Here is a 15,500-nt window from a genome sequence, read left to right on the forward strand (position 1 = left end):
TTTCATAAAACATTGCTGCAATATTGTAATATTCTTATGTCTGCTAAAATAAAATATTACTATATTTAAATAAAATATTACTATATTTGCTTTAATATTCTGTGATATAGCTGCAATATTTAGAGAAGTATTGCAGCAACATTATACAATATTTTAATAATTAATTCAGTTTTATAATTACTAAAATATTATTTTTTAGCATCACATTCTAAAATACATACAATAAAGTTATAATAAAAAAACTTTTGAGAGTCTAGGAAGTATACTCAAAAGGCCTTGGAAATTTTCAGGAGATTCTAAAATACATACGATAAAGTTATAATTAAAAAACTTTCGGAAGCCTAGGAAGCACACTCAAAGGGCTTGGGAATTTCCAAAAGACTCGCCAACTCGTTTTGCATACATCTCCTCTACAGTATGAAATATTTTAGCCATATTGCAGCAATATTTTATGATGCTATGTTACAAAAGTTGAAGCAATATTGCTACAATACTAAAATTTTAATATTTTTTTGGAAATATTGCAATAATATCAGTTCTAATATTTTGTAGAAAATAATGCAATATTATAATTTAACAAATAAGTATGCAGTCTCGCCACGCGATAAACGTGTTTCTCGTAAGAAAAAAACATCCTGTAAGAAGTATATAAATTAAGTTGACGATTCTCTTGTAGATTCTCAAGATCTTTCGGATGTACTTTTTGGACCCTCGAATGTTTTTTTGGCTATAAGTTTATTTTGGAATGTCATGCTAAACAATATATTTTAGCAATTAATAAAACGATTAATTGTCGAAATATTTCATAATGTTGTATTAATATATTTGCAAGATTTTTTAAATATTGCAGTAATACCGCAGAATACTTATAGCAATAGTTTATTTTAGCTACAGGAATGAATATTGCTACAATATTGCAGTAATGTTTTATGAAACACTGCAATATTTAAAGTAATATTGCTATAATATTGTAATAATATTTCATCCCTATAGGATGAAATATTGCAAATAATAATTTGCAATATTTCATCCTATAGGGATACGTTTTCACAGTTTCTGTTAAATGTTGAAATATACAGTATCCTATTTTTCAGTGATAAAGAAAGAAAGAAATTTAATCTGAAAAATAAATGATGTTCCTTATATGTTAATGAAAACTAATAGCATCATCGTGTTCAGCAGATCGAAATCTATAAGATTTGTTATAATAAATCATTATTTTATACTAAAACAATAGTTAAATTTGGAATTATATAGTGTCAATTTGACATAAGAGTAGTGGCGACTGAAATAAAATTAGATTAAATTTGACACTATCGATTTAACAGTGTCGCTTTATGTCTAATAGACGATATATATTTATACAGAATAACATATTGATAACTTTAATAATGTTTCCTTGAAAACAGTCCTTCTAATTACTCACGATTAGTTCAAAATTGAGTCTTACATACATGACGCTACATCGTCTTTATATACTTTTTATTATCCATGTAGCGTTAATTTTATCATTATTTTGTATATATTTTATATACATATAGGAATATGTAAAAAGATGTTTATATTATATTATTGGGAGTTCAACAAATTAGTTCGGTCCGTCCGGAGAATACGGCGAGTAAAACATCCCATTTGAGTATTTCCAAATATTTTTTTACGACTTTAGCGACATGAGGCCGAGCGTTGTCATGAAGAATAAACTTTATCATGTTTTTGCTCGTATTCCGGCCGTTTTTCTCGCAATGCACAGCTTAAACGAAATTCAATTGTAGCCGATACCGATCGCCCGTAATGAAATCGCCAGGTTTCAGCAGCTCATAGTAAACAAGACCCTTTTGGTCCAGATACAGAGCATGATCTTCGAATCATGAATGTTCGGACGTGGTGTTGATGTTACGGTCGATGGCACGATTGACCGGGCTTAGCGTAGTATTTTCTTCTTGGAGTTGTCGTAGAATATCCACTTCTCATCTCCAGTTACAGTCCGCTGCAAAAAACCTTTTCTCTGTTGTCTTTGAATCAGTTATTCGCAAGTGAAAAATCTTTCAATATCTCTCGATTTTCAGTTCATAATTTTGAATCATTCCTATGGCTCTCAATCGTACAGAAACGGCTTGTTGAGTTACCCCAATGATTCTGCAAGCTCCGTTTGACTCTGATCTTCTTCGAGTAATACCTCTAATTTTTTGTCTTCGAATTTTTTTGGCTGTCCAGAGCGAGGTTTGTCTTCAACGCTGAAACTTCCATCCTTGAAACGTCGAAACCATTCTCTACATGACTTATGAGTTGGAGCAGTGTCACCATAAACTTCGACAAGCATTCGATGGGCTTCAGCCGCACTTTTTTCCAATTAAAGCAGAAAATCAAAATTTCCCGCAAATGCTGCTTGGTTAACATAAAATTCGACATTTCAAACACAGTAAAAATCAAGGTTTTTGTATGAAACTCAAAGCGATATAAACTGAATATTATTAGCAGATTTAACCTCTCTGAAATCGGCAAAATCAGCTGTCACTATGAATCATTCACAACAGAGCTATCTTTAGGGAAACGGACCGAACTAATTTGTACTCCCAATACAATAATATGTTATTAATATATTTATGTTATTGATATGTTATACATTTTTAATTACATGTGTGCTAGATTACATTTTTAAATAATTGTTATAATTATATAACGTAAGAAAGAAATATATGTTTGTTTTCTTAAAGAACCCTCAAAATTATGTGACAATTATATCTTGTCTCTATAACCTTGAAAAACATTATTCTTCTTATATACTTCCTAAGTCATATTATAATTACATTTTGATTTGCTGGGCATAGATACACGGAGCGGTTGTGCTTCTCACATTATGCTTCTATTTGGCGCAAGACACTATCATATCTTTTAATAATTATAAATATTAATTTATTATTACTTTTTATAATCTAATTTTTATAATCCAAAGAAGAATGTCGACAAAATCGATTTTTCGATCGAAATAAATCTTAAATTCAAGTGTTTTTTTTTTATAATTGAATAGTATTGAATTCAGATATGAGGTTAAAAATCAGCAAAATTCTGGAGAAATGCCTTGAATTTAAAGATGTCAGTAATGTGCGTACATGATGCTGGATGCTATCTTAATAAATCTCTATTTTCCCAATAACGTACACAATACTTGCTTGTATCTAGATGAAATTAGATGATTATATAAACTTTACATTTACTAAAATATATATTTATTTTCAGCGCCGATTTTTGACATCATAACTGAATTCAACATCCTCGAAAAATTAAAAGTATTCTCAAAGTTTATTTCGGCAAAAAATTGACTTTTTCGACACCTTTTACGTCTTAATTTAAACTTAAGTGATAAACTCTTTATTTTTTATTACTTGACGCTTAAATCATCGGTATTTGTACCTAACCATTTCAAATATTCAATATCTTAGTGCAATAATTTAGAATAAAGTTTTAATATTGATTTGTTTATCGTATGTTTTATATGGTCTCTATGTATATAGAGCAGTGCATAATCAAATTTAACAGAATGACCAAATAAACGATTAAATTAACAAAGCTATAGAAAACTAACTATATATTTGGAATTTACATAAGCGATTGACGTTTTGACTATGTACAGTCTTTCAAAATCTATACAGAATAATTTAACTTCTGTTACAATAGAGAATGAAATGTCTTATAAATATAAAAAAACGTTTGAAAATAAATAAAAAAGAAACCAAATTAGTTAGGACAAATTTTTCAAAATTTTTTTTATAGATCTTGATTTATGCTTTCACTTCTTTTCAACTTTTACTTTGTACTCACTCTTATTTTCATGATTCATTCTTGGAAGACATTAACGATGGAAATCAAAATTTCAGACTGAATAAAGTCTTTTATACATTTGATCATGACTGTTTTTGTAATTTTTTTTCTAAAGATTTTACTTTTTGTTACATTTCTTATCCAGATAACATGCATATTGCATAAAATATTTAAAAGACGTCTTTTAAATATCTTTTAAACATAAGACATCTAACAGATGTGTTTTAGATATTTTATGCAACATAAATTATCTGGGTATTTTTATTATTAGTTGAATTTTAATTATTTAAATTTGAATTTTTTGACTGAAATGATATTTGATGTACATATAAAATCGATTTTCGCTAGTAAATGCTGAATCTGTTATTAGATGTTTTATTCTTGACTATAATTTAAAAAATGTTTCCTAATTATAATAATTGAAAAGGAATGAAAAAGTAGATCAAGATTTCCATGTCTATAAAAAAAGGAATTACAGAAAATTTGTACTAATTTGGCCTCTTGTTGATGACTTATTTTCAAGCGTTTTTTATACTTATACTACATTTTATATTCTGTTGTAACATAAGTTAAATTATATTTCACGTAGATTTTGAAAAAGGCTCTGCACAAATGTCTTGAAATGTCTATCGCTTATGTAAATTTGAAATATATAGTTATTTAAGCATTTTTCCTACATCTTTGTTTATTTGCTCGTTTATTTGATCGTTCTTCTCTTAAACTTGTTTATGTATGCTATGCAATGTAACTTTATTGTTATGGTTTGCTGTATAAATATGTTTTTCTTAACTCCTGATGCTAGTGTAATGTGAACTTATCACCTTCATCTTTAATATTAATTCTTCTAAATAAATAAAGGGGAAATAGATCAATAAATTAATAATAAATTAGCATGTATATATAGCATATATCCAAATTTGTTTTAATAGTAGGAATATCATTATTCATGTTCATAGAGATCATGATTTTGCAGAAAGTTGATGAAGACTGTGGGATAAAGAGAAACTGCTACTGAGTTTTTCCATTTGGAATTAAGGCTAAAATTTCCATTCTATACGCTTGTGCGAATCTTCACATCCAGTGATCGAAAGGATACGAGAAACATCAAAATGGCATCACAAGATATCATCTTTATAAAGAAGGAAGATCTGATCAACGCTGTAACATCAATTATTTATTCAAACTCCACGCCGCTTATTAATGATGTTCAGCCAGCTACCACATTTCTTTCTTTCTTCATAAATTTTCCTGGCGAATTTTCTCCCTACAATGCAATAGAGGTAAGCGACGCAAATGTAACAATTGTATAACTATAATCAAAAGAGCTAGTTTTCTATAAATGATAAAGTATACTTACTCTTAACATGAACATACTTTCCACAAGAATGAATAAGTGAATGAGTGACAATATTTTTTTATGCTTTAGAATAAAACTCTTTTTTTGAATGAATAACTAGATAAATATGGATAAAAATATGAGTGAATTAGAAGAATTATTATGAATTAAAGTTAGAAGTTTCTAAAGTAGACATTTCTATACATGCAATAATTATATGACTATATGACGAGTCTTAGATCGAAATTACATTATGGATTAAAATTTCGGTCTGGTTACGGTTATGATCTGAGGCTATCCAACTTTCGGTTCTAATTCTTTATATAACATATAATATATAACATATATAACATATAATAGTATATAATAGTATATATAACAGATAACAGTAACCATTACAGATATATAATTACTGAAAACTGAAATTGAAAAGGACCAAAATCCAAAATCCTAGTAACTGTATGATAAAGAATTGAAACCAAAGTTGGATTTAGCCTTGAATCGTATCCGGGATCGAAATTTTTCAGATCAAGTCCTTGGTCTGTAGTAGTGTCAGACACGATTTATAATTGAAAAATTGCATTGCGTATGTACATGCATTTAAATATGTACAGTAAAAAAAATGTAAAGAACGATAAATATGAACAGTATTCTGAATATTTTCCGTTTTATAGTTACATTATGAGTTAAAAGATAAAATTAATTTCTGCTTCAAAATAAACAGCTCTGAATTTATTTAGTCACAATTTCTCGCGTTGCTCCGCGAATAAAATGATTGAAAAATAATTAGTAAACGTACGATGTGCGACGTTTCAATAAACAGATTTATTTATGATACAATTAATAATTTATAAATATGTAAATTTTTGCGTAATACATCTTGTTTTTTCAAAATTTTATGATTAAAATTAATAAAAGTAGGCACCATGATGCATGATTGATACATTTATGATGCAACATAATCGTAACGACTCTTGTTTTATAAAATTTATAAAATTATTACAATTTGATTAACCTTAACTTCATGTATTTCCTCATTTGCATATATGCGCATCAATTTAGAAAGGAAATGTGCGTGCGTGCATACGCGCGCGTTATATACATATGTTTCCGGGTTAAATTTAACATATGAAACCAGACTTAAAATATAAACAATATGATAAAAGTTTGGATTGATGAAAATAAATGTATATTCGGTTAAAGTGGATCTTAATGTCTTAATATTTGTATGAAATTATGTACATATTTGATTCTGTAAACTAAGTGCCGAAATAGTTTTTCGGTCTTGAAACGCAATTATCAGCAGAACTAAGGTACTAATATTATTTATACTAATATTATTTATTAAATTCACATGCAATTTTATAATTTTTGATGTTCATAAGCATCAAAATAAAAATCATAATTAGATATTAATGAAAATCTTAAATCTTAAATCTGCAAATAAACCCAATGTTTTGTGGCGCAATGTACTATTTACATGACTACAAGTATGAAAATCACAAATGCAATTATGTGGACAATAAGGGTACAAAGAAGAATACTATGATATTCCCCAATCCAAAGCAAACAACTCATCTTAGTCAACTCAAACAAATTATCAATAGAACAAATTATCAATTATCATGATGCATGATGTGCTTCCTTTAAATCAACATCCAAATCATCGAAATTTCAAGTTACAGTTGGACACCGCATCCGACATTATAATTATATTCGAACACACATGGAGGATATTGAATCAAACTATCTTATTAACTTGCTGCACAAAATGATCGCATAACAATAATTCCTTATAAATATTGGGAGAATTCATCTGCACCGTTCAGTGCAATAATTATTTTAAAACAGATAAGGCCTTTATTAGGCGAGCGTTCAAAATTTAAATATTGTAAACACTGACTGAACTTGGCCTTGGGGAAATCTCTATCAACGCAATCTGCACCGCTATAAAGTTTCACGACAAGAAACACATAATCCAATCAAAATTTTCTAACATATTTATTAACACTCTGAGTCATTGTACGAAGAAAAGTTAATCTGCACATAAAATCAGAAGTCAGAGTTTCGAGCGAAACGTAGACTATGCTGCCATTTATTGATCGATCGACATTTGGACCGCTTCTAGAAAATGGATATTATTTCACCAATTGAATGTTTGGACTGGGCAGCACCCATTGTAATAGTAATAAAAAAGGTTAATGGCGATATCCATATGTGGTGATTACAGGATTAATCAAGCACTGAAGCCATTTACCACATTTACCCATTGCCAACACCAGATGATACTTTTGCAAAACAAGCAAACAAAAAGATATTCAATGTTATCGATCTATCAGATGCTTTCTTGCAAATTGAAATAACGAAAGAATCAAGGAAAAATTTACGAAGTCTTTTACAGCAGATTTAGGAATTTAGATTTCATTTTAAGTCGCAAGAATGTAAATTACTTATGAAATAAATCAAATACCTAGGACAAATCATTGATGAAGAATCCGTCTAGATTCTGCAAGAACAAAGGCAATTGCGCAAATACCGATTTTATGCAATGCAATCACATTCCGCTCGTATCTAAGCGCTGTCAATTTTTATGACTTTATTATATACATGCACAAATGATGGAAATCACTTGATGAACTTCTCAGGACAAATTCTGTGCAAGTAATCTAAAGAATATTAATAATCTTTCAACAAGTAAGAGCATATTTCAATTGGATCTTGACTGACACATTATAATCCGAGACAATAAGAAATTATTGTTGCAAACGATGCGCGACCGCTTCAAATACAGGTACAGGAGCATGTATCTTACATCGATTCCCCGGAGTCATCAAACGTGCTAGAGCTGCTAGAATCAATTAGAGTTCCATTATCTTCATGGCTAATACTACTTGAGTCCATGGACCCGAATCCATATCGACTTCGCAGAGCTAATATCTATCTACTTTTTTCTCATAATAGATTTCATATAGAAAATTGTTTGAAATCGACATGCAAAGCATAATTGCTGACTGTAGTTTTCACTCTCGAAGACTTATGCTTTGAATAGACTTTGCTCACGGGCTGCCCGAAATTCTCAATGATAATGGAACGCAGTTCACTGGTGGTACCTCCCAGAAATTCTGCGAAAGACAGGGTATCCAACATATTCGAACAACATCATTCACAATCTAATGAATTTGTGAAGAAGTTTGTCACAATCTAATGGATTTGTGGAGAAGTTTGTCTTTAAGCGTTACAAAAATTAACGCAAAAAGGAGGAAATGGTGAACAGAAAACAAATCTATTCTTTACTGCACTACAAGAAATCGTAATGCCCAAGAAGGAAAATCTTCCGCTGAATGTATGGATGAAACCTCAGGACAATTCTAAATTTATTCAAACTACCTAGCAGTCAGACACCATTGAAATTTGTTATTGGTAGCCAGGACCGATTGCGGTTTTTACCGTTCCTAGACAGTGAAATACTCTCATTCAATCTTCCAACCATGTAGTCGGAACAATAAAAAAAGGACTTCTGCATTTACTCTTGTGCTCGAAGTATTGAAAAAGTTCGTGCCGATGTTGAAGGAAAATTGAAAAAAACGCAGAAAATTTTAATTTAATAAATGTATACTAAAATTTAAATTTTAGTCGGCACGAACTTTCCCGACGACCCAATATATTGATAAAGAAATGTAGAATGAAAGAGAGAACTTAAGAAGAATTATGCTAGAATTTTTCAATGCAACGCTTGCAACGCTTACACTAGCACACTAATATTCATTTTTACGATATAAAAACTAGGTTACCACATTTATTTTGTGAAATTATCGATAAAATTGTAATGCTAAAATTAATGTAATCCATGCTAATGAGAACTGCCTTTGGCTTTTATTAGCATGAATACGCACCACATCCGTTTGGATGCACTGATGTTAGTATAAGTGTTGTACTACCAATGAGATACTATTAATCTTCTGTTTTCATTTCATATATACGTTTTTTTTTTACCCAACGCTTATTGGAGTGAGTAAGAGTTAGTAGGAACCGACGCGAATAAATCTCTAGTGATCGATGGAAAATTTTTTCAATCATTTGCGTCTGAAAAAATGATTATCTTTAGAATTTTTTTTCGGAAAATACCCCCCTCCCGCTAAATTTGTCGCTCCTAAGCATAGCCTAGATTAGTCTCCAGTGCTGGCAATGCTTAGGCTTCGTATGATAAGAAATGTGGCACACGACACAGAGAATAAAGGAATGGAGAACATGTTGACGTTACTCCATAAATAAATGGACATGAATCTCAGATCATTATCGAAGCTAGAGGCCGCGATGTATAATGTATGGATAATGGCAAGATCCATAGGATCCATCTAAATCAAACGCGATGGCAAAATAGTAGAGAAGCAGCCCATTGATTCAATTTCTCTCGAATTTCTCTATGAGGAGTTTGAGCTCCCAGTACCTTGCATTTCCGGCAGTGATACCCCAAAAGACGACATACATACGCCGACACCATCAGAGGCAATTCAGGAACTCCCATGCCCCTGCGGCCTTATCGGAAATGGCTGTTAGAGACAACTGACCGCTATTTCCAATAGGACCGCAGGGACAGAGGGACTACCCCGGAGGACCTCATCTCGGACTCGACCGCCGAAATATTACGGGGACTATCTTATTCCCCACTTTCAGGTCGACCTCAAACAGAGAAGATGTTGTCACCGCGATATATACGATATCTTACGCTGAGGACATGGACGAGAAAGCAGCGACGTGTGAAAGATAGACCGAAGTAGACAAGCACAGACTACAGAATACTTCTTTTGTAGCAGAGTTATAATATATTGTTCGTATTGCATATAAGTGAAAACTTCGTTGTTGGTTAACATCCTTCCTTTCCTTTCCACTGCGCACATCACAACATGTTATAAAATATGTTATAGTGCACTTACATTGTTGAGTGAGAAATTATAATATTGGTGTAACATTATTGTTAATTGAAGTTAATTTTTTCCAATCTATCTATTTTAATCATCACTATTCTGCTTGCATTTATAAAGTATACATTTATTAATATTGGGGGAACTCTATATGAATACTTTGAGAAATACTCAGGAATTCTATACATAGGCATACATAGGCATGTAATTTCTTGAGGTATTAATTCTTATTATGTTCTTCTATGAATTCCTACGAAATTAAGAAAAAAAAAAAAGTAGAATACTTTGCAAATTTATTGAGCTATCTCGGAATTATTATACAATAAAATTTAAAAAAAGAATCATTAATACGATTTAATTCCTCGCAATATTATATAAATATTACACAAATATCACAAAAATATTACAGTAATGCGACTATAATATGTTACAGCATTATCATGTTACAGTAATACGATTATAATATATTATAGCAATATTGTTATGATCCATTTTCGCGGAAATATTAATATTAGTGTGATATTTCAGCAATATTTCTGCTATATTTCATTGTAATATTGCAACGGGAAAAATTGTTGTTGTTATATTACTGTAATATTACGTGTTATGTGAAATTAGATACATTAAGATTTTGAATGAAACTAATTTTGACTTTACAGAATTTTATATCAATCGCATATAAATACAAAAAACAAATTTAATTAAAACATAATAAATGTTACAAAAATAACAAAGTTGATGGAATCAATATATGAGATTGCAATAATTACATCCATGTTATATTCGAAACTGCTGAAATTTATTTTTGTGATATTTATTATGTTTTAATTGGATTTCTTCTTCTTCTTCTTCTTCTTTTTCATTAGGCTTTTAGCTTGTGTTACACTTCTCTCATATGCTTGTATTGCATGCTGATTATTTAATTGCCACAAGCATATGGGACCTACAGTTTTAATGCCGGTTGACAAATTTTTCGAAAGGTATTTCTGTTAATTGGATTTGATTTTTGTATATACATATATATGACTGATGAAGACTTCAAAACTAGTTTCGCTCGAAATCTTAATATATTTAACACATTAAATTTTAATTATTTTTAACATCCTGTATTATAAGCTCGTTTTTAATCGAATTTTATTAAATCATTCGAATAATTATGCCAAATTTTATTATTAGAGTTTATATTATGTTGAAAATAATAATTTGAAGGTCTCATTATATTATTATATATTATTCAAATTGGGAAATTCAAACAGGGAAATTTTTTTTTGTTTGGATATATATTTGAAGTTTTATATCATTATATCATGTGAAGAAATATGTAACCTGTATAGAAGCAGCTTGTAATTTATAATTTTTTTGTTTTTTATATAGGTTTGTAGTTTTCCACAACTATTTGCGTTTTTTCTTTTATTCTGGATAAGGATTTTTGTTTTATACGGAAACGAAGAAAATGGAAAAATACGAAATGCGTGTTCTGTCGGTATTGCAGTCGACAACAGCATCCTCTTAAGGGGATCCTAAAGTCGTCTGTATTACCGATTCAGTAGGACTTACATACATATGATTTACGTGTCATTGATATATCACTACACACTACTACATCAATATCGCACGCACACGTACGTATAAATTTCTTTTCTAACTAATCTTTTATATTAGATATCTAAGTCTAATTCTAAGTACACAATATTGTTTGTTCATGTAATCCCTAGCCAAACCAAGATTGTTTTATACGTACAAAGTATAAAACTTGTATAAAGCAAATATTGTTGCGTGTCAAAAATCGATAACAAAACTGTAATTTTTCAATTTTTTTTCATTTTTTTGACATAAAGTCGACCGGTTTGGACTACATTATTGTTTATACATTTTAATTGTGAAAAAAGATTTTTAATGACAGAAAACTTATTCGAAAAATAATTAGTAAAACAGACGACTTTAGGATCCCCTTAAGAACATCTACGTTTACCATATGGCAATGACAGAAATTTTGTAAAAATGTATTTTCTCTTAGGCATTTTTTTTAACTGCGCTGCTCCTCTTCATCACTTTCCTGACGGTAGCAGGTAATGCTACCATCTTTTTCATCATCATATACTTCAAAAGATTTCGACGTTCCAACTACTTGGTGATCAGCTTGGCGGTGAGCGATTTGCTGGTCGGTTTAATAGTAATGCCACCAGCCATAATCTATCAAGTATCGGGTGATTGGTACTTCGGTTCTATCTCGTGTCACATTTGGCTCAGCGCCGACGTGCTCAACTGTACCGCCAGTATCTTCAATCTCTGCATGGTTTCCATAGACAGGTGAGTTAATCATTCAACGTTCTTCCATTAATATTCGAGGAATTAGAAGAAAAATTTAATGGCCAAAAGTGAAATTTTCACGAAAGTTGACGTCGTGCCATCGGTTCCATTGATTAACGTTCCCACCGGATATGCAATTCAACATTATAGAATATAACGTTTTCGATCCAAGCATTTACACTGATTTGGATTGGATAATGTTCTATTATTGATTGACATTACCAATAGGAACATTTAATAGGAACATGTTATTAATTCAACTTAGGTTGGTGCAAATTAAATGCTGCTGGGGTCATTAAATATACGCTATAAGATAATTTAATATTATATAACACGCACAAAAGAGCAAATTAATGCATACTTTATCCATTCACGTGAAGGTTAGTAAGTTGTTGACAATTTTGGTTAATTAATTCTCTAGCTTTATCAGATTGTTTTAATATTTATGATATAAGACGAAGCAATCAGATGGGTTTAATCTTTAAACGGTAACGTTAAAAAAATCATACCGACGGCAACAACGATGATCTGACACTGCTGTCACGTTTTCGCTAATTTTATAAGTTCTTTATATAATAAAAAATGTATATGCAATATGTATGCGCGCGATATGTATGCGCATACGTATGCATATATAGTATTGTTTCGCCCTAATTCTGACCACCATCTATGTAGCTGAATTAAAAGGGGCGTGAAAGAGAGAGTGAGAGTGGAAATGTTGAAACAGTCGCTCTGTCTTACAAGTGCACGCACAGAGGCGAGACCTACGAGTCGAATGCATCTTTTATTTGGCAGATTTTTAGTATCGATATTTCTTAATGTCACTTATCAATCTTCATAGAATTCAAGGATTGTTACAATTTTTACCAGTTTTATTTCTATGTTAAATTAGTCGGCATATAAATACTGACTAATTATATATAAAAATATATGAATATATATATATATGAATATAGAAATTTTCTCATTTCTCCTTTTTATGTTAAAGATTCTGGCTGATTATGAAACCGCTAAAATATGAAACGAAGAGAACGAAGCTACGAATGTCGCTATACATCATCATCATTTGGTCACTAGCCATGTGTATTAGTCTGCCGCCACTTTTAACCATGGGAAATGAATATGAAGAAGTACAAAATGGGCCTACTCTTTGCGCACTTTATCAGCATTTTGTCTACCAAATCTACGCGATTGTAGGAAGCTTCTATATTCCACTACTCGTCATTATTCCGGTAGTATATTAAATAAGTAAACTTAGACAACAAAATAGTTTAATGTAATTAATTCTATTTATATTATTTATACAAGGTATCTCAGAAAAAGTGTATTTCCTTTCACTGACAGATTCTGTGGAACATTTTAAGACGAAAAGTCTTGTACGAAAATGTCAAGGCTATAATGCTTTTCAAATTATAAACGATTAAAGTTTGTCAGTAGCGTCTGAAATTCGCTGAAATTCAGACATAATACGTTGCGGTATTATGAAGATACCCTTGTACAATGACTTGCTTTTTAAATATTGATAATAATTGATTACTGCAAAAATGTCTAACTGCCGAAATTCGGTTTCTTATTTTAAAGCGTAAATAATTGTATAGGTTAATATAATGCTTTAAAATAGGAATGCATTAATGATAGTAAAGTTTATCTACATTGATAATTTCATGGAAAAGATTAAATATAAAAAATTAACAAAATAGTAAATAATCAGAAAAAATATCACAAATATTAATCTGATGTTAATGTATTTGTACAAAGTTGTTGATATGTCTGTTCAGCAATTACGATGCAATATCAAAAGATAAAAGAAATAGTATTAATTGAATAATTAATATATAAAAAAAATTGTGCTTTCAAGATGAAAACAGTAATTTAAATAACGGGCGATTACAATAATATCGCGATAGTAAATGCGCGTTACAACTCACAATTTATTTCAAATTTCATTCTTAAGATAAAAATCGGACATTTCGACATTCAAGCCATCATTAACGAAGTTCAAACAATAACTTCTATTAATATATACAAAGAGCAGTTGCAATAGCATCGGTTCTAGAGTGCAGCAGAATGAGCCTTTTCAATTTCATGTTTAAAAGGTGTCAATTAATTATTCGATTAAATGATCGAACACCACTGCAAATTGTGATCGCATATTGATTAATAAAATATGTATGTTTCGCAACATTAATTTATAGTTATAAATTGCAGAATCTTTATATTAACCTGGATCTTTATTCTTGAAAAAAAAAACGTATACAAATAATTAGATAAATGTTATAGTTAATAGTATACATAACGTATAATATTTTCCTTATTTTCGGACTATATTTCTTTTCAAGAATAGGGGCCTTGATCAAGCAAGTTACAACAGAATAATGAATAAATTGTGTTGAAATGAATGTATACATTTCCAAAATTCATACACTTAGGTATATACTATTCTTATAGAAATATTTTTTATTTTTTAAATATTTTGTTTAGATAAAGAAGTAAGATAGCTAAATTTGCAAATTTTAAATGTTTTTCATATTCATACATATTTTAACCCTAACTCGCTCTATCTATTTTTAGGTCTACTTCGATCAACTTCGATTAACTTTAATCGACAATTAGTTCATTGGAATTAACCAATTACATTTGTCAATGACAAATGTGATTAGCCAATTCCAATGGACTAACCGTTGATTAAAGTTAATCAGAGTTGGTCGAAGTGGTCCTTAATTACTTTCCCTGCCATATCGGGGCCTGTAGAATTTTGTCACGCTATATCTTTCAGTTGAAAATAAATATATTTTTTAATTTAGCACATGCGGAATTGATACATCAAAAATAAAATATAAATAAGAAATATAAATAAGAATCAAATAAAATATTTCTTTTTCAAATAATTATAATTAATTTAAACAAATTTAGGTCAAGGAATTGAATCCTTTTAATCCTCGAGAACAAATCTGCGATCTTATGGGAAGTTATAGGGACGAGATATAAAGCTAGAGTTAAAAGAGATTATTTGAAATTTAAGATTTTTATAATTTATTTTTAGAGTTGAATTACAAAATATAGTTGGTTACAAACATAAGACATATTTAAAGCTTAAAAAAAACTTACTTTAA

The 15,500-nt window shown here is 30.0% G+C and overlaps 1 protein-coding gene across 1 annotated transcript in view; it reads left to right on the plus strand.

Annotated features, from left to right (window-relative positions):
- Positions 1-4,826: 4,826 nt before the first annotated feature.
- LOC108688688 (5-hydroxytryptamine receptor 1-like) overlaps positions 4,827-15,500 on the plus strand; it is a 21,624-nt gene continuing 10,950 nt past the window's right edge. Inside the window, exons 1-3 of the mRNA XM_018195030.1 lie at positions 4,827-5,099; positions 12,095-12,387; positions 13,376-13,619. Coding sequence (XP_018050519.1) covers positions 4,929-5,099; positions 12,095-12,387; positions 13,376-13,619 — 708 coding nt within the window. The 5' untranslated portion in view covers positions 4,827-4,928. The remainder of the gene's footprint in view (positions 5,100-12,094; positions 12,388-13,375; positions 13,620-15,500) is intronic.

Source organism: Atta colombica, unplaced genomic scaffold (genome assembly GCF_001594045.1).
Source record: "Atta colombica isolate Treedump-2 unplaced genomic scaffold, Acol1.0 scaffold238, whole genome shotgun sequence".
Taxonomy (NCBI): domain Eukaryota; kingdom Metazoa; phylum Arthropoda; class Insecta; order Hymenoptera; family Formicidae; genus Atta; species Atta colombica.